Source organism: Oryctolagus cuniculus, chromosome 7 (assembly GCF_964237555.1).
Source record: "Oryctolagus cuniculus chromosome 7, mOryCun1.1, whole genome shotgun sequence".
In the NCBI taxonomy this organism is placed as follows: Eukaryota; Metazoa; Chordata; class Mammalia; order Lagomorpha; family Leporidae; genus Oryctolagus; species Oryctolagus cuniculus.
In genome coordinates, this window is record NC_091438.1 from 164,220,770 (window position 1) to 164,244,926 (window position 24,157).

The window sequence follows — 24,157 nt, forward strand, 5'->3', positions numbered from 1 at the left end:
TTCTTCCAGGTCTCTCACATGGGTGCAGGGGCCCGAGGACTTGGGCCATTTCCCGCTGCTTTCCCAGGCCACAGCAGAGAGCTGGATCGGAAGTGGAGCAGCCGGGACTAGAACCGGCGCCCATATGGGATGCCGGTGCTTCAGGCCAGGGCATTAACCTGCTGCGCCACAGCGCCGGCCCCACCAGGCCCAAACTTATAGCGGATATTATTGATACTTATTCATCTTCTCTTCGGGCTGTTGCCTCCAACCAAGAAAACGCCACTGCCGCCATTGCCACGTTGCTGTCGTGGGCTTTGCCTATGCAGATACGGCCCGGCCTTCACCACTAACGAACTGATTACATTTCTTTCAGAATGGGGAATTCAACACAAAACGGGTATTCCTTATAATCCACGGGGCCAAGCCATTGTTGAACGAGCCAATCGTACACTTAAAACTCATTTATTAAAACAGAAAAGGGGGAATTAAGGGGACAACCCCCAAAACCTCCGGGCTACCGCTCTTTTCACTCTTAATTTTAAAATTTACCTATGGGAGAACCAGTGTCGCGGGCAGAAAAACACTTCCAATCGGCGAAGTCGGGGGTGAGGGGGTAAATGTACCTGCATACTATAAATAGATTACATACAACACACATGAATACGAGCTACCGCATTCCCGGGAGCTGAGCCCTCCGGCCCCTAGGCCGAGGCCATGGTCTTGTCTTCTCAGACACTGGAGAAGGGTCTGGTGCCCCCTTCGAGTAACCAGACCAGAAAGGCTCCGAACCGGGGGCCCAGCGTCGATGCCGGCGGCCGAGAAAATGGCGGCGTGGACTCTGTCATCGCCACAGCCCAAACAGCAAAAAGCAACGCAGAGGGAGAGTCCCCACGCGGGCCCAGACGAGAGATCTGCCCAGGGAGGAAGAGGGCGCCCTCGCTTCCCCGCCAGGGAGGCAGACGGCGCCCTCACTTCCCCGCAGGGAGGAAGACGGCGCCCTCGTTTCCCCGGGGACCCGGTGGCGCCTGCAGAACTGCTCCTCGGGGTGACGGCCGTTCTGACCCGTGCGTCGGGGCCGGAGCACACCTCACCACCCCACCCGCCCTCACTGCGCACCGTGGGCTGGGCTGCGCCTGCTCCTGTTGCCGAGGACGGCGGCCCCAGCTTCCCGATGAAAGGAAAGAACTCAGCATTTCGCCCGGATACCGAACGCTTCCACCATGTTTGGGGGCCAGCTCCGTGCTTGGAGCTATCCCCCAGTGGGGGGGTACGATGCCAACAGTGGGACTGGATTCCTTACGGGATTTTTTTCTGCTGTTACACTCGTTTTCCATCATTCTGAAAGTGTCTGTTATCCCCTTATTGTTAATTTCTCAGACGTAGCCCAGTTTCCCAGAGAGACCCCGCGGCTCTGTACCCTGGCGGGGGGACACCTGGGGTTCCTGTGGAGGACAATCCGGCAACATCTCCTATAAACGGAATTTGACGTTCATCGACTGGGGCCCGCCAGGGTTCTTTACATCCTGTGCAGTTCGTCGCGTATTTACTTCAACAAACCGAAACTAAGGACTCTCAGACTGTCCTGCGGCACGGGGCTGACACCCTTTAACTCGGCACAGCGGGGGCTGGCTCCTCCCGCCCCTTGGTCCCCGACACGGCACTTCCGCAACCTTCCCGCAGCTACTCAATGGTTTTCTTTTGCCCTCAGCCACGGCAAAGCCACCGCCACACTCGGGGAAGCCAGCAGAGAGCGAGCCTGCACTGCCCCGCCCCACGTGCCCTGGACGGTTACCTTCAACACACCCTCCAGAGTTACCTGGACTGCCTGCCTCATCCATTCCGTTCCTTTCAATAGAACCAGCAGTCTACAATGATTTTGTCTCAAAGCCCAAGCCTCTGAATCCCGTCAACTTGCCTGGGCCTTGGACTGAATCCGGTTTCTATCGCGTTTCTGTCATCACACCAAACGTATGAAAGGTCTGTCGGAAGCTCACTGCTAGCACGCTGGGCTCCCGCGGCAGGAACAGCAGCAGGTGCGCCCTCAGTGACTCCATCTCGACTCAGGAGTTCATTGCGAAACGGCAACGAGACTCCCACAGTCTCAGGCCACCAAGCGGGGATAGATCAACCAACGAGTCAAAGACTGCAAGAGTTACGGGCGGCGATCGCCTGGCCAGGATCAGCCAGCAGACACTCAAGGCCGACTCGCTCCCCCACGTCATTGGAGCTTCACGAAGTTTTGTGTCGCTCACCTGCTGTCCCGGGTTAGTGTTTTCCGTGGTCTCCTTCTTCTCCTCGCAGGAATCTGCACTGCATTGCCAAACCCCCAGAAACGCCAGCTCCGCACTCGCCTCTCCGCCGCCGTCTTGCGACTGAAACAGAGAAGGGGCAGTTTGCAGGAGCTGGCATCCGGGACTGTCCACGCAGGAGGAAGTCAGCGAAGGACTCGGCGTAAGGCCCAGGCCCAGCAGTCACCAAAGGCGTCTGCCTCCACCTGTTGGTGGTGCGGGACGGTGGCCGGGCCTGGAGACCGACCCGGCTTGTTTCCTTACTGCTGGCTGTGCTGCGCGCTGGGGTCACGCTGTGGGCAGAGTCGTCCGTGTCCCGCGTCTTCCGGAGCAGAGTCTCGCGGGTCCCGGGGACCCAGAGCCCCCACACCTTTCAAATAAGTAAACCTTAAAAAAAACACAGGAGCAGGAGCTGTTGGTGGGCGTCCTGTGGACCCCTCAGTCCTCTCAGGAGGGGCGCTGGCCCCGACTTGCTGGGCCCCAGCCCCTGAGCTCACTGGGTCACCACAGAGGTGACCAGGGGTGGCCAGTGTCCCCCCAGGCCGGGCCCAGGGACTGAAGGTGCCTGGTGTTTCGTGGGCCTGAACGTCTTTTCCTCCCCTGTGCCCCCCGTACCCCGGGCTGCAGGGCATCGCCAGTGCTGGTGTGGGACCAGCACAGAGCACGGGGCTCCCCTGGGCCCCTCCTCAAGCCCTGGCCAGACAGGCCCTCTGGGGGAGGCGGGCTTGGGGACCCCTCCTGATCCTGACCCTCCCGGGTCTCTAGGCCGCCGTCACCACACGGAGGGCGGCCTCCTTCGCCAAGGCCGCTGTCCCCTCTGCCTGCTGCCCTGGCACCCGTGGAGCCGCCGGCAGGAAGCCCCTTCTGAGAGCTGCCCCGGCATCCTACCGGACCCTCCCCTCCAAGGGGCAGTTTTGGGTTGGAAATCCCAGCAGACCCCTGGGGCCAGCCTCGCTTCTCCGTCCTGGTCTCCATGCTAAGGCCACCAGTTCTGGGGCAAGACTGCTGGGTGGCCTCGATCCCGCTGACCAGAGGCCACTCCCGGCTCGGGCGGCTTCTCCCTGGGGCACCACCCAGGAGGCTGGGGCCCTGGACCCCTGCTGCCTCTCAAGTCCACTGGTACCCGCGGACACAGGGCCACCCCGAGGCAGGAGAGGCCTGCCCCTGCTGTGTACCTGGGTGAGCCCAGGATCTGCCTCTGCTTCTATCCAGGACCTGGGCGGCCTCCTGGACAAAACTGTCCACCCTCAGGACAGCTGGGCCGCCCTGCGTAGGGGTGGCAGGACCCCGGATGGGGCGGGGGAGGGCGGCCAGGTTCCCACGGACGGACCCACGGACAGCTGGACGCTCCTCCGCTTCTGCCCCCGGGCCTGAACTCTGCCCGAGGCGTGGCCACGGCTGGACCACAGGAAATCAGGGTGCCCGGGGCCCGCAGCAAGCCCCAGACTGATCCTGGCGCGGGGCCGGACGAGCGGCGGGCCCCGGGGTCTGAACCGCGCGGCCCTGCACGGCCGGCGGGAGGAACTCGGGCGGTGCGGCCGGGGCTGTGAGCGGGACCCCACTCAGGGCCGGCGGGAAATTCGGTCATTTTTACGGCTGAACGTCCCATGGCCTCACAGTGGACAGAGAAGGCCAGCGCTGGACCCTCAGCGGCCCGCGGGGAGGACACTGCAGGGCGGGGTGGCCTAGACGGCTTCCCGCACGCAGGCCGGAGGGCGGTCGGGGTCATCCCGAGGCTCCGGGGAGTCAAATCAGCCAGCCCGCAGGGAGGCGGACGAAGCCACGAAGCCGCCTTCCAGCGCGCCCGCCGCTCTCCCCACCACCACCTGGGACCCCGCCCCGCGGAGTTGTCCGCTTGTGCGCACGCGCTGACTGCTCTCCTGGCGCCGGCGCAGCTTCCGGGGCTGGCGGGGACAGGGAGACGCGGGCGACGTCCTCCGGGCCGCCTAGAGCGGCCGCCCCAGAGGCCCGCACACCGGAAGCGGAAGCGGGCCAGGGCCCCGCCCCGGGAGCAGCCATCTTGGAAGCTGAGGCGGCGGCGGCGGCGGCGGCGGATGCGGAGGGCTGGGTCCTGGCGCGGCGCGGCACGGTTCTCTCCGTCGCAGGCCCCACGCTTCCGCACCTTGCTCCGGCCTCGACCACGGCGAGCCTGAGCGCGGCGGCGGCCCACGCGCGGCGACGGGGAGAGGTGAGCGTGTGCGGGCGGGGGCCTCGGGCAGATGGGCCGGGGCCGGGGCCGCGGGGCACTACTCGGCCCGTCCTCGTTCGCGCCGCCGCCGCCGCGGGGCCCCGGCCCGGAGCGTCCCTGCGCGAAGCCAGGGGTCGGTTAGGCGGGGCGGCGGGCTCCGGGCCGGGGGTGGCCGCGGGGCTGGTCTCCCACTCGGGGCCTTGTGTTGGTGGGACGCTTGCGGGCACCTCTAGGACGATGCGGGCCGCCGCGCCCCGAACTTGGGACCGGAATCGCCCCATCAGTCCCGGCAGAAGGGACTCGGGGCCGCGCTGCCGGGGTGCCGCGGTGTGACGGGGCCGGGGACCCTGGGCAGGGCCCTGCCCGTGCTTGGCGTCGCTGTGCCGGCCCCCGACGTCGGGTCACTCTCCAGCCCGTCTCGGGTGAACGCCGCTGCGCCAGTGTGCGTGCCCGGCTCGGACAGGAGACGTGGGGGCCCCCCGCTGGCCAGGGCGCCTGTAGGCGGTGGTGCACAGTGCTCCGCTCCCAGGCAGGGCCGCGCCGGCCGGGAGACCTGGCCCGTGCCCGCCTGACAGCCAGGGCCTGCCACGCCGCGGCTTGAGTTAGGGGCCCGGGGTGGCTTCTGGGTGCAGCCTGCGCGCGCGCGCCGTGGGCCGCCTCTGGCTGCACGCTGACCGTCCGTGCCCGGGAGCCTGACACGCGTCCTCCGCGGCAGTGGGCGTCCCGCGGGAGGCTGGGGGTGGCCGAGCGGGGGGACTGGTGGCCGCCCACCGGCTCAGACGCGGTCGCACACGGGGAAGAGTGAATTAACCTGTACTGGAGGTTTGGTTTTTTATCTGAAAGGCGGAGTGACTGGGTGCGGGCGGACAGGGAAGGGGCCTCCGTCTGCTGGCTCGCTCCCCGAGTGGCCACGACAGCCAGGGCTGTGGGCCAGGCCGGAGCCGGGAGCCCCGTCCCACTCGCGTCTTCCACTGCTTTCCCAGGAGCGTTAGCAGCTGGGACTTGAATTGGCGCCCACGAGCGCTGCCGGCATCCCGGGAGGTGGCTTACGTGTGCAGCGCAGCACTGGCCCCTGAATGGTTTTGTGTGCGTGGAGCTGGCTTTGGAGCGAGTGTGGCAGTGGCTCTGCTCCAGGCTGTGGGCAGGGGCTGAGCCCTGGCCCCTCGGGCATCTTGAGCCAGAGCGCGAGGCAGTGGACTGGACGGTGGCCCTGCTCTTGGTGCAGACTCCTGCAGGAGGGTCAGAGCCTGGAGTCCACCGGTGGGCTTTGGGACCCGTGGCTCTCGAGCCAGGGCGGGAGGCAGCCAAGGGGTCAGGGTTTGAAGCCGGGCCGTGACGGGGGCGCTGAGGACGGGCTGAGCTGGCCGGGGCAGGGCTGATGCTCGCTGGCTTGGCTGGGGCGTGGAAGGGCTGTGGGGGTGGCGGGAGGTCTCACTGGGCACTGACCGGAGTGCATGAGACAGCTGAAGGGTGGAGACTGGAGGCTGATGTGCTGTTAGTGATGCGGTGGGAACGAGGGTCGCGGGCCCCTGGAGGAGACACAGGGGTTGGCGGTGGTCCTGGGGTTAGGCCCACGAGAGGATTGTGTGGGTGCCCTGAGCAAGTCTCACTCTGCAGGCCCTGATCATGGCAAAGAGCTGCCAACAGCCAGCGTCTTGTGCTCTGTGGAGGGAGAAGCCAGACGGGGCCCGTGGTCTGGAGATGCAGAGGAGGCCGTGGGGAGGCCAGGGGGGCCAGGGAGTGTGTGTGTGGGTGTCCCCAGGGAACCGCAGTGTACAGGCCCTGAGGCTGGCATGGGGTTGAGGTCAGGTTTGCGCTGACTGGGCCATTGCCAGCGGCCCCTGATGTCCAAGGCCATCTTTAAAGCGTTTGGCTGGGGAGTGCCCTGTGAGATGGGTTGGAGAGGCTGCAGGGGGCGGGGCAGGGCGGGACTGACCCGTCACAAGGTGTCGCTGCGCCGCCGTGCTGGCCTCCTGCTCCTGCCCTGGTCTCCATCCTGCCTATCCCCACGTGTCCTCTCGCTGTCGTGTTTTAGACCAGTGTTTTTCACACTTTATTTTTAGCTGCAGGACTTTTTTGCTTTTCTATCTCAAGAAGACGGTGAACTCTGGTATGGAAAAGGGGTGCGGGGCGGGTGAGGGGGGCTGCAGCCCACAGAGCAGCGCCTGTGTCTCGTTCCCCGCTTTGGCTCCAGCTTCCTGCGATGCAGACCCTGGGAGACAGGGGCAATGGCTCAAGGAACCAGGCCGCTGTCGCCCATGTGGGAGGCCTGGTTCAGTCCCCAGCTCCTGGCTCCAACTCTGACCCACCCATAGGTTGGGGAGTGAACCAGCAGGTGAGAACACTCTGTCTCACGTAAGCAGATAAAAATTTGAAAGGTACATTGAGTTGGGGCTGTTCCGAGGTCTGGCAGTGGGGAGCCTGTGTCCCTGTCACCACCCACTCAACCCGGGGGCATAGCTGGGGGCCCTGGTGTCCTGGCGGCACTCTGTTCTCTTGCTCCCCAAGCCCAGCGCTCCTTGCTGTCCTGGACGCCCTGTGCTGAGCTGTGGCCATCAGCATGGGCCTCCCGCCCACCCTCTTTTGCTTCCTTACAGAGCCAGGTTTGGGGGACAGGGGAGACAGAAAGGTCTTCCATCTGCTGGTTCACTCGCCAAGTTGCTGCAATGGCTGGGGCTCGGGCAGGCTCAGTCTGGGAGCCTGGAGCTCCATCCAGGTCTCCCATGTGGGTGCAGGGGCCCGAGTGCTTGGACCATCTTCGCTGCGTTCCCAGGGGTATTCGCAGGGAGCTGGATTGGAAGACGGGCAGCCAGGACTCGAACTGGCACTTGTATGGGTTGCTGTGCCCAGTGCTGGCCCCACGTGGCCTTTCTGAGAGAAGAGCTTAAAGCCCTCTGGGGCGCAGCTTGGCTAACTGACCAGTTTCATCCCCACCCCTCACTGCCCAGGCTCGCTGTCCCAGGAACACAACACCTTGCCTCTGCCCAGCGGGCGCCTCTGAGTCTCTCACGCCGCCGAGAGAGGCTCCCCTGTCCCCTGCTTGCACCTGTGGCCCGTGGTGAATGTTGGGTGGCAGGCTGGTTTGGGCATGCGCCCGTGTCTTTGGTGTGAGGTTTCTGGGGGCTTCAGGACACACAGCTGCCCTCTAGAGCTGGTCCACACTGGCCTCAGCTCTCCCCAGCCTGTCCCGTTCATGATGGCTGCCTTATCCCGCCTGAGTGCTTTAGGGGGGGGGAGAGCTTCCAGGGCGCCCTCGGCACCTGTGCTCAGTGGTGTGTTGTGTGTAGGTTTACATGTGTGTCAGTGTTTGTGTTGGTGATGTGTTCTGTATGTCGGTGACATGTATTGGTGATGTGTGTGTCCGTGATGTATTGTGTGTCAGTGATGTGTTGGTAATGTGTGTCCATGACATGTGTTGGTGACATTGCGTGTTGGTGACATGTTATATGTTGATGACATGTATTGGTGATGTGTGTAAGTGATGTGTCCGTGATGGTGACATGTTGTGTAGGTGATGTGTTGTGTGTCAGTGGCAGTGTGTCAGTGACTTTTTTTCAGTGACATGTTATATGTTGATGGTGTGTGTGTGTCAGTGACGTGTGTGTCAGTGTTGGCAACCCATGTTCTGTGTGTCCATGATGTGTCGGTGATGTGTCAGTGTTTGTGTTGGCAATGTATCGTGTGTGTCCGTGACGTGTCGGTGACATGTATGTGCCAGTGTTTGTGTTGGCAACGTGTTGTGTGTGTTGGTGACATGCTGTGTGTGTCCGTGACGCGTGTCAGTGATGTGTGTGAGGAGATGGTCACTGCAGGACACACAAAGACTCCTCAGGGCCTGGAATGGACACATCAGGGTTTGGGGCTCAGACCCGTGAGGGTCTGCAGAGAAGGATGCGGGGTCTGAGGGTGGAGAGCCGTGGTCACACACCTGCTGCTTTGGCGAGCGCCGGCTGTCTTCACAGATGAGCAGCAACAGCAACAAGAGAGCCCCGACCACCGCGACGCAGAGGCTGAAGCAGGACTACCTGCGCATCAAGAAAGACCCGGTGCCTTACATCTGCGCCGAGCCCCTGCCTTCCAACATCCTGGAGTGGTGAGTGCCGGCCCGGCGCCGAAGCAGCTCTGTGTCTTCCTCAGGAGTGGGTGGACGCTGGCCAGGGACACCGGACGCAGGGCTGGACGAGAGCCCTTGCTGGGGGGCTCTGGGTGTGCGGGGCCCGCGGCCGCTGCTCGGAGGAGGAACGGCACCGCTGGGCTCCCCGCCTTTTGCTTCTGGTGGCGGAAGTAGCCTGTCTTGCCCGGCAGCGTGTGTGGTGGGGCCAGACCCTGACCCTGGGGCTGATGAGGACCTGTGCCCCGGACCTTGCGCTCCCTGGCAGCTTTGCTGAAAGGGCGGGGCTGCGCAGCCTCGGTGTTCCCAGGTTTGCTGGTGGTGATGTCAGAAATGAAATGCAAACTGAGTCCCCAAAACCCATTTGTTTGAAAGATGCTGGGTTTTGACTTTGAGAAAATACTTTCTTTGATTTTTTTTAAGATTTATTTATTTATTTGAAAGTCAGAGTTAGGCAGAGAGAGGAGGAAAGGCCGAGAGGGAGTCTTCCATCCACTGGTTCACTCCTCAGTTGGCCACAACAGCTGGAGCTGCGCTGATCCGAAACCAGGAGCTTCTTTTGGATCTCCCAAGTGGTGCAGGGCCCAAGGACCTAGCCCTCTTCTGCTCTCCCAGGCCACAGCAGAGAGCTGGATCGGAAGTGGAGCTGCTGGGACTCCAACCGGCGACCATAGGGGATGCCAGCGCTGCAGGCGGCAGCTTTACCCAGCATGCCACAGCTCTGGCCCCACTTTTTGAATTTTTTAATGCAGAGAAAAGAGAGTCAACTGAATTAAAACAAACTGGGGGTTGTTTTCCAGGTTGGATGGAGGCTGGCTTTCCCAGCGTAGAGAGGTGGAGGTTGCTGGGGTGGGGTGGAGCCCCTGGGCACTGGCTGCCCCTTGGGCCGAGCTCTCCTTGTCCCTGACACTGAGTGTACGCTGTGGCCCCAGCACACGGTCAGTGGATATGAGGATAAGTTCCATGAGTGGCTCACCTCTGCCGATTCTTGGGAACATCCTCACTGGTTGGGACCCCTCCCCCATGGGGGAGTCCTCTGCGCAGTGGGCAGTGGTCCCCGCGGACAGTCAGCCTGGGGCGTCCTCTACACAGTGGGCAGTGGTCCCTGTGGACAGTCAGCCTGGGGCGTCCTCTACACAGTGGGGCAGTGGTCCCTGTAGACGGTCAGCCTGGGGCGTCCTCTGCGCAGTGGGCAGTGGTCCCTGTGGACGGTCAGCCTGGGGCGTCCTCTGCGCAGTGGGCAGTGGTCCCTGTGGACGGTCAGCCTGGGGCGTCCTCTGCGCAGTGGGCAGTGGTCCCCGCGGACAGTCAGCCTGGGGCGTCCTCTACACAGTGGGGCAGTGGTCCCTGTAGACGGTCAACCTGGGGCGTCCTCTGCGCAGTGGGCAGTGGTCCCTGTGGACGGTCAGCCTGGGGCGTCCTCTGCGCAGTGGGGCAGTGGTCCCTGTGGACGGTCAGCCTGGGGCGTCCTCTGCGCAGTGGGCAGTGGTCCCCGCGGACAGTCAGCCTGGGGCGTCCTCTACACAGTGGGGCAGTGGTCCCTGTAGACGGTCAACCTGGGGCGTCCTCTGCGCAGTGGGCAGTGGTCCCTGTGGACGGTCAGCCTGGGGCGTCCTCTGCGCAGTGGGCAGTGGTCCCTGTGGACGGTCAGCCTGGGGCGTCCTCTGCGCAGTGGGCAGTGGTCCCTGTAGACGGTCAGCCTGGGGCGTCCTCTGCGCAGTGGGCAGTGGTCCCCACCACAGGCTCAGGCCTGCACAGATGCTTTTCTGGCTTCCGTGGGTGTCGCCCTCCTTAGCGGAGAGAACTTTCTGACAGTTCTGAGAGGTGTGCTGAGGCCCACAGGCTCTGAGCACAAGGGCCAGTCCCCTCTCCTCTGCCCCCGCTGGGGTCTTGCGTTCTCGTCCCCGTTTTCTGAGGTAGTTGGGATCAGCAATAAGTTAAGGCCACGTTCCTGGGAGCCCCGTGTGTTGCTCTAAGCCAGCCTTGTTCTGGTCCCTAACACAGTTTTTTGAGTACTGTTGCCCCTCCTTGTCTGTGAGTTCCATATTTGTGAATTTAACCAACTCGGATGGAAAGTATTTGAATATGGGGCATCGACAGGCTTTTTAGTCACTTTCCGAACAGCACAGTGTGACCACTGCGCACGCAGCGTGCGCCTTCAGGTCTCAGTGACCCCGAGATGACTGACAGTTGCCAGGAGGATGCGTGCGGTGTTGTGCAAATGCTTTGTGCCATTCGTATCAGGAACTTGGATGTGTACTTTGACGCCCACAGGCTGCAGGACAGTGTTCTGGAACAAATCCCAAGGACAGTAGTCCCCCTGTCAGCTAGGGTGGGCGCTGGGTGCAATGGGGCTGTCCTGGTGCCCTGCATCTTTTTTTGTTTTTAAAGATTTATTTATTTATTTGAAAGTCAGTTACACACAGAGAGAAGGAGAGGCAGAGAGAGAAAGAGGTCTTCCATCCGCTCGTTGGTTCACTCCCCAACTGGCTGCAACGGTTAGAGCTGCACCAATCAAAAGTCAGGAGCCAGGAGCTTCCTCTGGGTCTCCCACGCAGGTGCAGGGGCCCAAGGACCTGGGCCATCATTTTACTGCTTTCCCAGGCCATAGCAGAGAGCTGGATCGGAAGTGGAGCAGCCGGGACTCGAACCAGCACCCATGTGGACGCTGGCATTGCAGGTGGCGGCTTTACCCACTGTGCCACAGCACTGGCCCCTGCCCTGCCTCTGACCTAGTCCTGCTGGTGTGCACCCTGGGAGGCCGCAGGTGGCACCTGCAGTACTTGGTCCCTCCCACCCTCGGGGAAGACTCTGGTCGAGTTCCTGCCTCCTGGTTTGCTTGGCCCAGCGTTGACTGTCGTGGGCATCTGGGGCGTGAACCAGTGGATGGAAGATTTGTGTCTGCTTTTCAGACTTCCAAATAAAATGAAAATGGGAACTGAGACAAAACCGGAAGCCCTTAGCTAGCAGGTAGCGTGTTTGTGTGGGGCCGTCAACAGCGGGAAGCTGAGCTGGAGTCAAGACAGGCACGGTGGGCACCCGGGGTTTCGATCCTGCACTGGACACGCACCGCCGGCTTGCTTTCTCCGCGCTCCTGTGTTCCGGGTGGGGGCCGTGTTCCCCCAGCCTCTGTTCTGAGGCTTGGCTCTGTGTGAGACTGCTGGCTGTCCGTCTCTGGTTTTTCCAAGAACAGCAGTTGGAGGGGTGTGGGACACAGCAGTGAGTGCCCCGTTACCCTTGGTGTGTAAACTTACAAGCGCATCCTAGTGACGTATCCTGAGAAGCTCAGCTGAGCGGAGGGCCTTTGGCGCACTGCGGTCATTCCTGAGCACATCTGCCTCCCGCATCGGCGCTGGCCTGGCCCAGCCCTGGCTGTCGGAGGCATCTGGGGAGTGGGCTGGAGCATGGAAGACTTTGGAGGTCCCCGTCTCAGTTGATCTCAGGGACGAGGGAGGATCGGCTTGGTGCATGTTGTGTTGTGGACACAGACGTGCCTCGTGGAGAAGGGAGAGGGGACAGCCTGTGGTGCTGTCAGAAAGCAGGGAAAGTGCATCTGGGCCTGGGCCTGCTGTGGCTGTCACCCATCAGCGCAGGGGCTGAAAATCTGAGTCCGTCAGCCCTGGCCTTGGGGAAGTCACTGTCCTCAGATGCCACGTGATGTTCTCTCTCCCTCAGGCACTATGTCGTCCGAGGCCCTGAGATGACCCCTTATGAAGGTAAGGACGAGGCCAGTTCTGTATTCTCGGTGGACCTTGTGCGTTGAGCATCTTTGATTTGTAAACAACGTTCTTTAAGTTTGGCTCGTGCAAGTTAAGGTCCTGGTGGGGTTTGGTTTTGCAGTGTGCGTGTCTGCAGGCGCATGGTGGGGGTCGGGGTTCCGCCAGCCCCTGGCATTGGCGGGGTTACGGCTGGGGAGAGCGGAGTGGAAGGAGGCTGTTCTGCTGGGTCAGATGGGGGGGGGGGGGCGTGAACAGAAGAGACTGCTCTGTGCTGGCACCTGGTGTCTTGGGATCCTCGGAGCAGCTCTGAGCTGAGGTGGCCGTGGGAGGCCCAGGACCCCGGATCTCCTGACAGCTGGCGAGGCTGAGCCGTCCTCCGTGTCACGCAGAGCTGGCAGCAGCAGGCCCCTGACCGGACCGGCTTAGACGCTGTCCCGCAGGCTTACCCGGGGCGACGGCCAGCTGGGACATGCCCTGGACTTGAGCCTCCTGTCCGCCTGTGTGTGGAGGTTTTGTGCGGTGCTGCCAGGGACGGGTTGGGGGCGCTGTGGGAGGCGCCGCGTAAAAGGAGGCGTGCACTCCGTCAGTGCGCCGCTGGCCTTGCTGCACTCTGCTGTGGCCCAGGAATCCTTGTGGGGCAGCAGCTGCGCAGATGCGTGCAGAGGGCGTGTCACTGTGACAAGCCCTGGAGGGTGCCTGTGAGCCCCGCAGGGTGCGTGTGATCAGTGGCGTGTTTGCCAGTGCATCATGGGAAGTCACGTGGCCAGGGAGTTCCAGCACGGTTGGTGCACATGAAAATCCTCATCAAACAAACGTGTAGAGTGTGCGCCGAAACGGGTGGTGGTTACGTGTGGCGAGGGGCGTGTGCTGGGTGTTTTCTCCTGTTCTTTGTGGTTTTAGTGTTTTCCAAGTAAGTGGTGAACGTTTTTAAATCTTGTAGCCAGAGCCCCTCCACGCCCCTAAGGCACCAGAGCTGTGTGGGCCCTCGGGGGCTGTCCAGCGTCAGCTGGGGCTCCTGCAGGGCGGGGGGTGGGGGTGGGGGTGGTCTGGCCTCCTGGGGAGGACTGTGGGTTGAGAAGGCTGTGGGGTCCTGCGATGGGCAGCGTTCTTTGCTTCCTTTCTCTTGATACAGGTGGCTATTATCATGGAAAACTAATTTTCCCTAGAGAATTTCCTTTTAAACCTCCTAGTATTTACATGATAACTCCCAATGGAAGGTTCAAGTGCAACACGAGGTAAGGCGCCTCCTGGTGCTGCTGTGCTTTGTGAGCCGTGGCCGAGGGCCGTGCCTGCGTCTGCTCACGGAGCCCCTTCCGTGTAGGCTGTGTCTCTCCATCACGGACTTCCACCCCGACACGTGGAACCCAGCCTGGTCCGTGTCCACCATCCTGACTGGGCTCCTGAGCTTCATGGTGGAGAAAGGCCCCACCCTGGGCAGCGTGGAGACCTCGGACTTCACGGTGAGATGTGGGGCGCCCGTCACCTGCACCTGCACCTGCACCTGGTATGGCTGCCCCGGGCCTGGGATGCCTTCCTCCACAGCAGGCAGAGGCGCCGCAGGCTTCGCCGTGTGCCGGAGACCACTCTGCTCTGTGTGACTCAGCTGTGGCCCCAGCGTGGTCTCAGCGTCCGTCTCTGCCTGGGCTTCTGCGCGCGTCAGATCTCGCAGGCCTGCCACTGCCGTGCACGTGCCCCCAACCTGGGAGGGGGCTGGAGGCGGGGGTCTGACCCTGCTGTGCCCCCTCCTCTGGGCGGGGTCGTGAGCCAGCCTGCCGTGAGGAAGACCTGACCGGCCTTTCGGAAGTCTGTTGAGAGGCCCTGAAGGTGGCTCTGGCTAATGTTCCCCTCTCTCCCCAGAAGAGGCAGCTGGCAGTGCAGAGCCTAGCGTTTAACCTGAGAGATAAGGTCTTCTGCGAGTTGTTTCCTGATGTCGTGGAGGTAAGGAGGAAGCACGGCTGGAGTCTGTGTCGCCGCCCTGCCTTAGAAACCCATCACACGTGTGTGCCCGAGCGTCCATAGCTGCAGGCGTCTCACAGGGCCCAGTGGTCCTCGTGCCCACCGGGGCCTCTCCACCTGGAGCCCGAGGGGCAGCCATGTTGGGGGCCAGGCCTGTGCCATGTGGTTGTGGAGCTTGCGGGCCTGGTGACCTTCCGCCCGCTGGACCGCTGAGGGTCTGGCTGGGTCACCGGTGACTGGGGCCTCGGTCCGGCATCGCGCTGAGTGCAGAGTCTGCGGCACGGGCTGGCTGAGATGGCCGTGCCTCCCTGAGGCGCCCTCCCTGGAGCTGTCTCTCGGGACCTGGTTCACACAGCCTGACCGCGGCCTCTCGGTGTTTTGTCGTAGGAAATCAAACAGAAGCAGAAAGCACAAGACGAACTCAGTAGCAGGCCCCAGACGCTCCCCTTACCAGACGTGGTTCCAGACGGGGAGGTGCACCATGGCCAGAACGGGGTTCCGCTTCTCAACGGGCACGCACCGGGGGCCGGCCCCAACCTTGCGGGGCTGCAGCAAGCCCATCGGCACCATGGACTCCTGGGCGGCGCCCTGGCGAACTTGTTTGTCATAGTTGGGTTTGCAGCCTTCGCCTACACGGTCAAGTACGTGCTGAGGAGCATAGCACAGGAGTGATTGCTGCCCAAGCCCGATGGAGGGGCCGGACACGCTGCCCAGCACGGGGCAGACTGCTGGGATCCCGGGTTTAGCTTTTTAAAAACTTAAAAAGGAAAAGCAAAAACCAAAACGTGTAATTTGATTTGGAGGAGGCGCGAGAACCCCGGCTCCCTCCTCTCTCCCGGGGCCGGCGGGCTGGCAGGCCGCGGTCTTCCTGTGTTGTCTTCTGCACCTGTTGGAGTCGACCTGCTTCTCATTTCATTAGATTTGGTCACTTAAAAATATAAAATTCAGTGCCCGTCAGATACTTTGCATGCGTGGTGGTGGTACAGCCGCGTCCTGCTGAGGCCCCGTGGGGCCACCGTGGGTGGTGGGATCCGGAGAGGCAGGGTCTGGCCCCAGCCGCTCACAATGTGTCTTGAATAAGGAAGATCCTTCCAGAAGAGCTGTGGTTGCCTTGTTTCCTGCTGAGTGAGAGTTAACCTGCTCACTCTGACCACAAGGTGCTGTCCTTTGCCATACACAGCAGCTGGGAGCCGCCCCTGCCACTGGGGGTACAGGCCGGCTGCCTCCACCTCTCCCCTCTGAACCTCTGGCTGGTCCTGTCCCTGGCGGGTGGAGCCCCCAGAGTCCCCCCGGTGCTGTTCTGTGCACGGAGCACCCCCCCCCCCGCCACCCACGTGAACCAGGTTGCTTCATGGACCTCAGAGGCTGTGGACCAGGTCAGGCGTCTGGACCACAGAGGGGACTGTTGTGAGAGGCCGTTTTGTCGGAGCAGGCACGGTCAGCGTGGGGACCGACTGGATCACCAGCAGCACCCCTCCCCCCACCCCGCACAGGACACCCTGAAGGCCAGCGGCCCTGAGCCCGCAAGACCAGGAGGCCCGGCCTTTCTGGGCGAGTGGTGAGGCCGCCGCAGCTGAGCTCCAGTTCTGTGACTGCTTTTTGATGAGTTCCTTTAAAATCCTTTGTGGTTTGCCCCCGTCCCGTGGGGCGGGGTCACCTTGGGCCGCTGTGGCCTGGGCGGGCCTCCCACCAGCCCTGCCCAGGGGCGCGTGTGCCTGCTGCAGGTCCTGGTGTGGAGCTGTGACCCAGGTAGGTGCCTGGGCATGGTGGCAGTGGGGATCCCTGTGGGCTGCCCCTGCCCGTGCTGGACGCCCGCCCTGCCTTGGTCCACGTCCTGCTCAGGGACACTTGCGCTCGGAATCCTGGGTGTTTGCTGGGCTGTGAGGTGGCAGAACCATGTGATGCGTGAGCTCCGCTCCTGGCCCGGCCAGTGGTGGAGATGGACCCTGAATAAAAGGTGATGCTGTCCTGCTGGACGAAGTGGCTTTCTCCGTCTCCTGCCTCCCTTCCCCTCCCCCTGTGGCCCTGACTGGCACACCACGTCCCTGCAGGCCGTTAGGACTGTGTGTGTCCTATTAATTGAAAGGCAGAGGAACAGACCTGTTCCTTGTCCACTCCCCAGATGCCCACAGTCGGGGTGGGCCGGGCTCAAGCGTCCTGCTGCCTGGAGGTGGCAGAGAGGCTGCGCCGCAGCTACTGCAGTGTGGGGCGCAGCCGTCCGAGCGCTGGAGTTGGAAGTCTGTCCCACCTAGGCTGTCCGCCTCAGGCGGAAGGGGAGGGGAGCCAGCAGCTGGCCTGAGGCCCCCACCTGGGACAGCTTGGTGCTGGGGCCGAGGGCGCATGCGCCTTGGCAGTGAGCGTCTTAGAGTCCAGCCCCAAGCCCGTGGGCATGGTCCTCTTGCATGCCAGCTGGCGTGCATTGTAGGCCCAGTGGGGTGGAGTTGGTGCACAGGCGCTGCCGGCAGCACTGTATCTGCACCTTGAAGGATGGGGTCACGGTGCAGGGGCTGTGGGGTGGGGGCTGGCAGGCCTGCGTGGGGTCATGGTGCAGGGACTGTGGGGTGGGGGCTGGCAGGCGTGCAGGTGGCTGTGGGGTGGGGGCTGGCAGGCCTGCATGGGGTCATGGTGCAGGGACTGTGGGGTGGGGGCTGGCAGTCTTGTGTGGGGTCATGGTGCAGGTGGCTGTGGGGTGGTGGGCTGGCAGTCCTGCGTGGGGTCATGGTGCAGGGGCTGTGGGGTGGGGGCTGGCAGGCCTGCGTGGGGTCATGGTGCAGGTGGCTGTGGGGTGGGGGCTGGCAGGCCTGCATGGGGTGGTGGTGCAGGTGGCTGTGGGGTGGGGGCTACCGTGCAGGCCGTGCCAGTGCTGCACGTGCTGGGGCAATGGTGTGCAGGCCAAAGGGCTTTCCTGAGGGCCAAGCTCCAGCCGCGTGCTGCCCCTGGAGTGAGCCAGGAAGGGGGCAGGGCCCTGGGCAAGCCTTGAGCCCTCACGGTCAGCCTTGGCGCAGTCTCTCCACCCCCACCCTCCACTGCTGCCCTTGGAGGGTCTGGAGCGTTCTTCCATGCTGTCCACCGGGGCCAGTGCCGTCCTCCCCACCAGAGGCGGCAGCTGGCAGTCCTGAGCCTTCCATCCCTCAAGGGCCAAGGGTCAGCTTCCCCCAGCCCCACCAGTGTCCCTCAGCCTAAGGGAAGGGGCTGCCACTTGGGGAACACTCACCATGGCAGTGCCTGCCCACCTCGGGGCTCCTCTGTTTTCTTCTTTCCAATGTGTGTTTGTCTACTTCAAAGACAGGCAGAGAGAGAGAGATCTTCCATCTGCTGGTTCACTCCCCAAATGGCTGCAACTGCCGGAGCTGGACCGGTCGAGCCGGGAGCTTCTTCCAGGTCTGCACGCGGGTGGGGCCTTCTGCTTTCCCAGGCTCAGCCGAGAGCTGGATCGGAAGTGGAGCAGCCGGGGCTCCACCTGGTGCCCACGTGGGAAGCCGGCACTGCAGGTGGTGACTTTACCTGCTATGGCACAGTGCTGGCTCCAGTTCCTCTAACAAAATTCATTTTATTTGGAAAGCAGAGAAATCTTAACAAATGCCTGCAGTGGCCAGATCTGAGCCAGGGAGAAGACAGGAGGCCAGAACTCCGTTCAGGTCTGCCACGTGAGCGGCGAGCTGCCAACACCTGAGCCATCACTTCCGGACCCCCCCGGGGGGTGCTGAGCCATCACCTCCTGCCCCCCCCCCCCCCGTGCTGGGCCATCACCTCTTCCCCCCCCCCCCCGCCGGTGCTGGGCCATCACCTCCTGCTCCCCCAGGTGCTGGGCCATCACCTCCCCCCCCCCCCCGGTGCTGAGCCATCACCCACCCCACCCACCCCCACCCCCACCCCCCGGTGCTGAGCCATCACCTCAGGGAGGTGCTGAGCCGCAGAGTTAGCTGGAATGGGACCCCTAGGAAGGCGGTGGGAGTGGGGTGTTCAGGGGTCTGTTTGCAAAGGACCAGAGAAGTCCTGGGTCGGTGCAGCTCCTTCTGCCTCAGAGGGGTGGTGGAGGCGGTGGTGGGTGGGTGGGGAGCTCGGGGGAGCCCTCCCTCTGGAGCCAGATCTGGGGCAGAGGGGCGCCCTTGCTTTGCTCTGCATAGAGGGGCGCAGGCGGCTGCCAGGTGTGCCCGGGGTCGCCCCCGCGCTGGGACCTCTACGCTGCTGCCCCGTGAGCACAGGCTGATCCCCGCAGCCACGCGTGCTGGGCCTGGGCCTGGGCCGCGGCTGTGGCCCTTCTGTGGCTCGGGGGCATCGGGGCCCAGCGTGAGCTCAAGAGGCCACAGAAAGCCTCCGAGCGGATGGAGCCCCCAGCGCCACAGCTGCTCACGGCGAGGGCTGCCAGCTCCCTCCGAGGTACGCACAGCAGCAGGGGCGCGTGAGGGTGCAGCTGGGCTGGGGCTTGGGGCCGCCTCCCTGCAGGCCCTGGGTGCATCTGGGTGGGCAGCCCGGGTCATGGCTGTGGGGCCTGGGAAGGGAGCTTGGGGAGGGGGAGGGGCGTTGGGAGCCTGCTGGGCTGGGCTGGCACTGGGAGGCGCTCCTGACCTGGAGACCTGTGGCCTGCAAGTCCCAGCACCTGCTGTTGCTCTGGGGTCCATCTCCGTTTCAGGCGCATGCCCTCTTGGGCGGTTGCTTCACTGCTAGGACCCGGGCCAGGGACAGTGGCATCCGGGCAGGCCCAGCCCACGCATCCCGCGGAGCCGGAGGCCCCATTTCCCAGACAGGCTGGCCCAGGGGGGTGTGGGCTGTGGCTGGCCCTGGGCAGGTGTGTGGGCACCGTGGGGGTCCTTGGTGGAGGTGAGAGTTTTGCCCCTACTGGCCACCTGGACGGGGTTCTAAGGCCTCCCCTGAGGTGGTGCCTGAGCTGGGAGACTGCTGAGGGCAGCTCCTGGAGCCATTGCCCTGGTGGGAGGACCTGCCTGTGTCCCCGTCCATGCTCTGAGCTGCCCAGGCGCCAGGCCCTGCCCCTGCCCGCCCTAGCTTTGGATCTTCAGGGAGGTCACAGGTCCTTCTGTCTCCTGTCTGGGAGCAGCAGGGAGGAGCCTGTGAGGCCCAGGGGACAGAGTTCTAGCTCTGTCCATCTGTGCCTGCAGCCCCTAGAGGCCTCAGATGCCCACGACACTGCTGAGCCTCGCCCCTCCGCCCAGACCACGGGCCACCAAGGAACCGTGCCGAGGCTGGGACAAGAAGCTGGTGAGCCCCTGGGTTGCATCTGCCCCACCCCTGGCCTGAGCCCAGGCCCCTGTGTGGCCACCCCAAGACCCCACTCTCCCACCTGCCCCCAGTGAGGCCCCCCGTGCAGAGGTCGCGCTGCAGGCCGTGCTGTGGGATTCCAGGAGGCACTGAGAGGTAAGGCTGCCTCCACCCTTCTGGAGGGAGGCCAGGGCTAGACCGCTGACCTCCGGCCATCCTGCCTGCTACAGAGGCCATGGAGCGCCGGCTCCCAGGGCTGCCTGACTTGCTGCTGCCCCACAGGGCAAGTGGGCGGCTGGCGGCCGAGGCCTTGCACTGCCGGCCGAAGGGCCCCGTGCGCGTGGATGAGAAGGTGCTGGGGGGACTGCGTGGCTTCCAGGCTGTGAGTGGGGCGTCCACTGCCGGTGCCTGCGCCTCCGGGGAGCAGGGACTGAGTCGGGGCCCCGTGAGGCGAGTGGGGCCCAGACGCCTCTGGACAGTGGCTGGGAACATGCGCACAGCGGGGTCAGGGCGGCTCAGGGCTGTGAGGCCTGGCATTGGCCCTGCCTCGCCCTCTGTGAGAGCCAGGCCAGGACGGGTGTGCCCAGCGGGCAGGGCCAGGCAGGCCACGGTGCAGCTCACTGCAGGCCCTCAGCCCCACCGCCCAGGGCGCCTTCGCGAGGCCCCGTTCTGAGTCTGGCCTCCAGCCGATTGGCAGCCCTGGTGTCCGCTGTCTACCAGTTCTCCGCCAGCCTTCGTATGGGTGAGCTGGGCGGGGCAGTGGTCAGGGGTGGGACAGCCCTCCCGGGGATGCTCTCGAGACTGCCTGCTCTGCTGTCCCCCTGGCCCTACCCCGCACAGTGGGACCTGAGCCCCTCCCTGCTGGCCCCCGCTCCACTGTGCACACATCTGCTCTCTCCCCAGGGCCAGGCCAGGCCACGAGCCTTGGACACAGTGCGGGCCCTCGTGTGTGAGTGAGCACCCCACTCCTGTCCAGGCCCTGGTTCTCCAGGTTGCTGGAGGCCATCTCTGTCCTGGAGAGCAGCAGCAGGGGCTTCACGACACAGGGGACGGAGGGAGTTGGGGGGCCCCGGCCCGAGCAGCTCAAGTGAGGACTGACGCCCGCTGTGGGTGCCTGCAGGCCGGACAGTGCCCTCCATGTTTGCAGACAACGGCTTGGGAGCTGCGCTCTCCATCAGAGTGGCTCAGGCTTCTCAGGGCGCTGCTGGCCGGGGAGATGCCCCTCCCCCGTGGCAACAGCAATAAAGAGTCCCCAGCCCCCCGCTTCTCGTGGTCATTGTGCTTGCTGGTGGAGGAGGGGCTGGGAGCAGAAGCCAGCTGTCCATACGTGCCCTGGGGTGGCCACACGCGCCAGGGGAGGGGGCAGGGGCAGCTGCAGCCCCTGTGCTTGGGGGCTGTGTTTGCCCTGAGGAGCGGGACACACGCCCATGGCTGGGGCACTACTGGACACTGCAGGACAGCGGCTGGCAGGCAGCCCCGGGGAGGGTGCGGACAAGTGCCAGCACCCTGGCAGGGGGCGCATACAGCCCCAGGGAGGGCCGGGGTGTTGGGGGGCGCGTACAGCCCTGGGCACGGCGTGGGAAGCTGGCGAGCCCCTCAGTGACCACTGCTGCCCCTCAGAAACGGTGGCTGAGTGGGGCGGGGTGGCCCCTCCAGGCAGCAACTGCTGGCCAAGGCCCCGGCCGCGGGGGTGAGGCCCCACTGCCCGTTTGTCTCTGGCAAACCCCACCACCGAGGGACGACTTCTGGTGTCGGCGGCCCTGGTCTCCATGGAGCTCCTGGCTGGCTCTGGTTGGATCCCTGTTTGACGGTGTGGGGAGTGGGAGGTGGCTGCCGCGAAGCCACCTGGGCAGGAAGGGTGACGGGTGGGGCTGTGACCCTGACGCCAGGCCCGCTGTGCAGCGAGGCAGGCACCAGTCTGCACAGCAGAAGGCTGACCACTGACCTGTCCCCGCATCTGCCTCATCCCCAGGCGTCAGGAACTGGGGCCACAGGGGAGGCCTCGGCTGTGTTGTGGCAGCAGGCGCCAGCCTGGTCCTGCGAAGAGGGCACAGGGGGCATCGCCCTCACTTGCCCACTACTCAGGCCTTGGGAGCTCCCTCCCCTCTGGGCAGCCCCTGGGCCTCCCAGAGGAGGGAGCAGGGGGTCCTGTGAAGAGGATGCTGAGACCTGGCTGAGGGACCTTCCTGGGGGTCAGCGGAGCAGTGAGGCCCAGGGGCCTAGTTTGTATTGGGGTTCAGAAGCCCCTTCCTCTGCCAGGGCGGCCCCCCTCCCCTGCACAGGCAGCAGGGAGCGGCCCCCACCCTGTGCAGGATGTGCCCACCCAGGGGCCTGGCTGCTCGGGGGACGAGGGCTCCTGGTGGTTCCTTGGCAGCAGCCAGAGCCCTCCCCACCCAGCTAGCAGGTGGGGGGGCCGTGGCTGTGGTCCCGGTCCTACTGCTGTGTGGGCTATGATGAGGGAGACAGGACCCCAAGAGCAGCCCCACTCCCTGGGCGAGCACCCTGCAGAGCAGAGGTGAGGAGAGACGGGCACACAGGACTCCCAGGCCCACCCCAGGTCGTTAGCCACTCTAATTCCCCAGGAATGTGCTGTCCCCAGCCGACAGGAGCACAGAGATGGGGGGCCATCCTGGAGGGGCCGGGTCTCAGGTCCCAGGGTCTGCGCTGTTATCACGCCCAGCCTCTGAGGTCTTGCTGCAGGACAGAATGCCGCCCCCTCGGGGCGCTGCTTCTGACCTGGACCCTCCTTTCTGGAGCTGGGCTGACCCAAGTGCCCACTGCTCCCCTGTCCCCATCTGGGCCCTGAGAGGCCAGTGCAGAGCTGGCCCGCCTCAGGTAGACCCTTGCCCCCAGGCCCCACTGAGGAGCAGTGGGCCCCCTGCCCAGTCATGGCCAGCACGGGGGACACCTCCACCCTGCCAGGCTTGCATTCGATAGGGCAACCCCTTCCTGAGCCCGGATTGGGCGTGGGGGCGACTGCCGCCTGGCTGGACCTGACCAGCCCCTGCTGGCCCTGGGACATCACAGCCCCCCTCCTTGGCACGCCCTCCTGGGTTCAAGCAGACAGGAATGTGGACCTCAGGCTCGGAGTGGCTGGAGAGTCCTTGGGCCAGGAGCCGTGTCTGCAGCGGGGTCAGGGCTGGGGGCTCCTGGCCCACCGTCAGGAGGCTGCTCCCATCCACAGCCCCACCTGCTGGAGGTAGACACCCCCCCGACTTCCCAACCCTGTGGTCCTCTGGGTGCTGACATGCAGGGCAGGCTGCAGCCAGGCCAGGCTGGCCCTTTGAGGCCCTCACCCAGTGGGGTTTCTGCCTCGCTGCCCCCGCTGGGCTAGGACCGCCAGCACCCAGCCGTGCCCCCCAGTCCCAGGGCACACTCCTGACTCCCATCAGCTGCCCAGAGGACCAGGGTGGCCAGGAGCTGGGGAGCCTGCGCGTGCCTCCTGCAGCCACGGCTCTGTGCCTGTGGGCAGCTTGGCTTCCTCTGAGACCTGGGGAGCCCTGGCATGGCTGCCCACACAAGGGCCCAAGTGGCTGCATGTCTGTGTGGGTGGGTCCCCATGTCCAGGAGTCCTGCCCGGGGACCAAACAGAATCACCAGGGCCCCTGGGTGCAGGGGCAGGAGCCCTGGGCTGAGCAGTCAGGTAGCTCAGAGGTGGCCATAGTTGGGTTCTGGGGCCTGTGCAGGGGGCTGTGTGTTGGCCTGGACACACTGAGGCAGCCTGCCCTGCAGCTGGAGTTTGCTGGCTGGGCTGAGCGAGAGGCCTCCCACAAGGGCCCCTACTGGCTCCACCTGGGAGGCAGCAAGGAACCTAGTCGCGCCCACAGAGCAGGCCTGCCCGGGCTCTGGCTGAACTGGGCTGGGCCAGCCTGCCCTCTGGACGCCAGTGCAGGCCATGCCCGGCTCTGTGACCCAGGATCTCCTGCAGCCTCTTGGCCCCCCAGGGTTGGGTCCAGGTGGGCAGAGGCCTTGCCCTGGGGTCAGGGACGGAGACGGCCCCCTCACATTAGCTGGTGCGTGTGCCGGGCAGGCGGGGTGGGCACAGGAGATGTGGGGACAAAAGATCTTTGCGTGGCAGGGTTTGGGGGCAGTGATTCATGGGCTCCTGCTGTGATGGCATGCCTTGTGTAACAGCCAGGTATCCCGAGGCTGTCCTGCTGCGACCTGTGTGTGAGCCGGCAGCAAGGTGGGGGCCAGAAGGAAGATGGGCACTGGAGGCAGCTGTGGACACAGGACCACCTGCTTTTTAAAAAAAGATTTTATTTATTTGAGAGAGAGAGAGGAAGACAGATCTTCCATCTGTTCACTCCACAAACGGTCACAATGGCTGGAGCTGGGCCGATTTGAAGCCAGGAGCCAGGAGCTTCTTCCAGGTCTCCCATGTGGCTGCGGGGGCCCAAGCACCTGGGCCGTCTTCCACTGCTTTCCCGGGTGCATTAGCAGGGAGCTGGATGGGAAGTGGAGCAGCCGGGACTCGAACTGGCGCCCAGGTGGGATGCTGGTGCTGAAGCAGGCGGCTCAGCCCACTGTGGCACAGCCCCACCCTCCTCAGACCCTTTAAGCCGCGAGTCCACGTCTGGGCCCCGCGGAGCCCTCCCTGCAGGTCACCAGCCCTGCCGGTCCCGGAACACCTGTCTCCAGCCTGTGCAGGATGCCGGGCACAGGCTTTGAGGGCCTTTCTGTGGAGGCCAGGCCC

The 24,157-nt window shown here is 64.2% G+C and overlaps 3 protein-coding genes across 4 annotated transcripts; 2 read left to right on the forward strand and 1 right to left on the reverse strand.

Moving 5' to 3' along the window:
• Positions 1-428: 428 nt before the first annotated feature.
• On the reverse strand, positions 429-4,739 carry LOC127489281 (translation initiation factor IF-2). The gene is made up of 4 exons (XM_070076810.1): positions 4,686-4,739; positions 3,446-4,575; positions 2,535-2,657; positions 429-2,354 (listed from the first exon to the last, which is right to left on the reverse strand). The coding sequence occupies exons 1-2, from the start codon at positions 4,737-4,739 to the stop codon at positions 3,475-3,477; spliced, it is 1,155 nt and encodes a 384-aa protein (XP_069932911.1). The 3' UTR covers positions 429-2,354; positions 2,535-2,657; positions 3,446-3,474.
• UBE2J2 (ubiquitin conjugating enzyme E2 J2) lies at positions 4,324-15,201 on the forward strand. Its single transcript, XM_051840551.2, has 7 exons — positions 4,324-4,458; positions 8,421-8,551; positions 12,245-12,285; positions 13,421-13,523; positions 13,610-13,748; positions 14,146-14,226; positions 14,632-15,201. Exons 2-7 carry the CDS (start codon positions 8,421-8,423, stop codon positions 14,914-14,916), a joined length of 780 nt encoding a protein of 259 aa, XP_051696511.1. The 5' UTR covers positions 4,324-4,458; the 3' UTR covers positions 14,917-15,201.
• Positions 15,202-17,002: 1,801 nt separating this feature from the next.
• C1QTNF12 (C1q and TNF related 12) lies at positions 17,003-20,723 on the forward strand. 2 transcript variants are annotated; one of them, XR_011390930.1, is made up of 4 exons: positions 17,003-19,461; positions 19,554-19,617; positions 19,744-20,203; positions 20,365-20,723. XR_011390930.1 is itself a non-coding variant. In XM_051840552.2 (3 exons), the coding sequence occupies exons 1-3, from the start codon at positions 18,882-18,884 to the stop codon at positions 20,132-20,134; spliced, it is 1,035 nt and encodes a 344-aa protein (XP_051696512.2). In that variant the 5' UTR covers positions 17,003-18,881; the 3' UTR covers positions 20,135-20,723. The 2 variants fall into 2 exon arrangements, 1 of the variants encoding a protein (XP_051696512.2); XM_051840552.2 differs by having other exon boundaries at positions 19,744-20,723.
• Positions 20,724-24,157: the final 3,434 nt, after the last annotated feature.

What these genes read in the sequence shown, in the direction of transcription:
- UBE2J2 (XM_051840551.2), top strand. Translation starts at nt 8,421, where the DNA reads ATGAGCAGCAACAGCAACAAGAGAGCCCCGACCACCGCGACGCAGAGG. An exon ending in TGAGATGACCCCTTATGAAG is followed by an intron (nt 12,286 to 13,420) that starts GTAAGGACGAGG and finishes CTCTTGATACAG; the next exon opens with GTGGCTATTATCATGGAAAA. An exon ending in AGGTTCAAGTGCAACACGAG is followed by an intron (nt 13,524 to 13,609) that starts GTAAGGCGCCTC and finishes CCTTCCGTGTAG; the next exon opens with GCTGTGTCTCTCCATCACGG.
- C1QTNF12 (XM_051840552.2), top strand. Translation starts at nt 18,882, where the DNA reads ATGCCCTCTTGGGCGGTTGCTTCACTGCTAGGACCCGGGCCAGGGACA. An exon ending in GAGGCTGGGACAAGAAGCTG is followed by an intron (nt 19,462 to 19,553) that starts GTGAGCCCCTGG and finishes ACCTGCCCCCAG; the next exon opens with TGAGGCCCCCCGTGCAGAGG. An exon ending in ATTCCAGGAGGCACTGAGAG is followed by an intron (nt 19,618 to 19,743) that starts GTAAGGCTGCCT and finishes GCTGCCCCACAG; the next exon opens with GGCAAGTGGGCGGCTGGCGG.
- LOC127489281 (XM_070076810.1), bottom strand. Translation starts at nt 4,739, where the DNA reads ATGGGGCGATTCCGGTCCCAAGTTCGGGGCGCGGCGGCCCGCATCGTC. An exon ending in CGGCCCGCATCGTCCTAGAG is followed by an intron (nt 4,576 to 4,685) that starts GTGCCCGCAAGC and finishes GGCTTCGCGCAG; the next exon opens with GGACGCTCCGGGCCGGGGCC.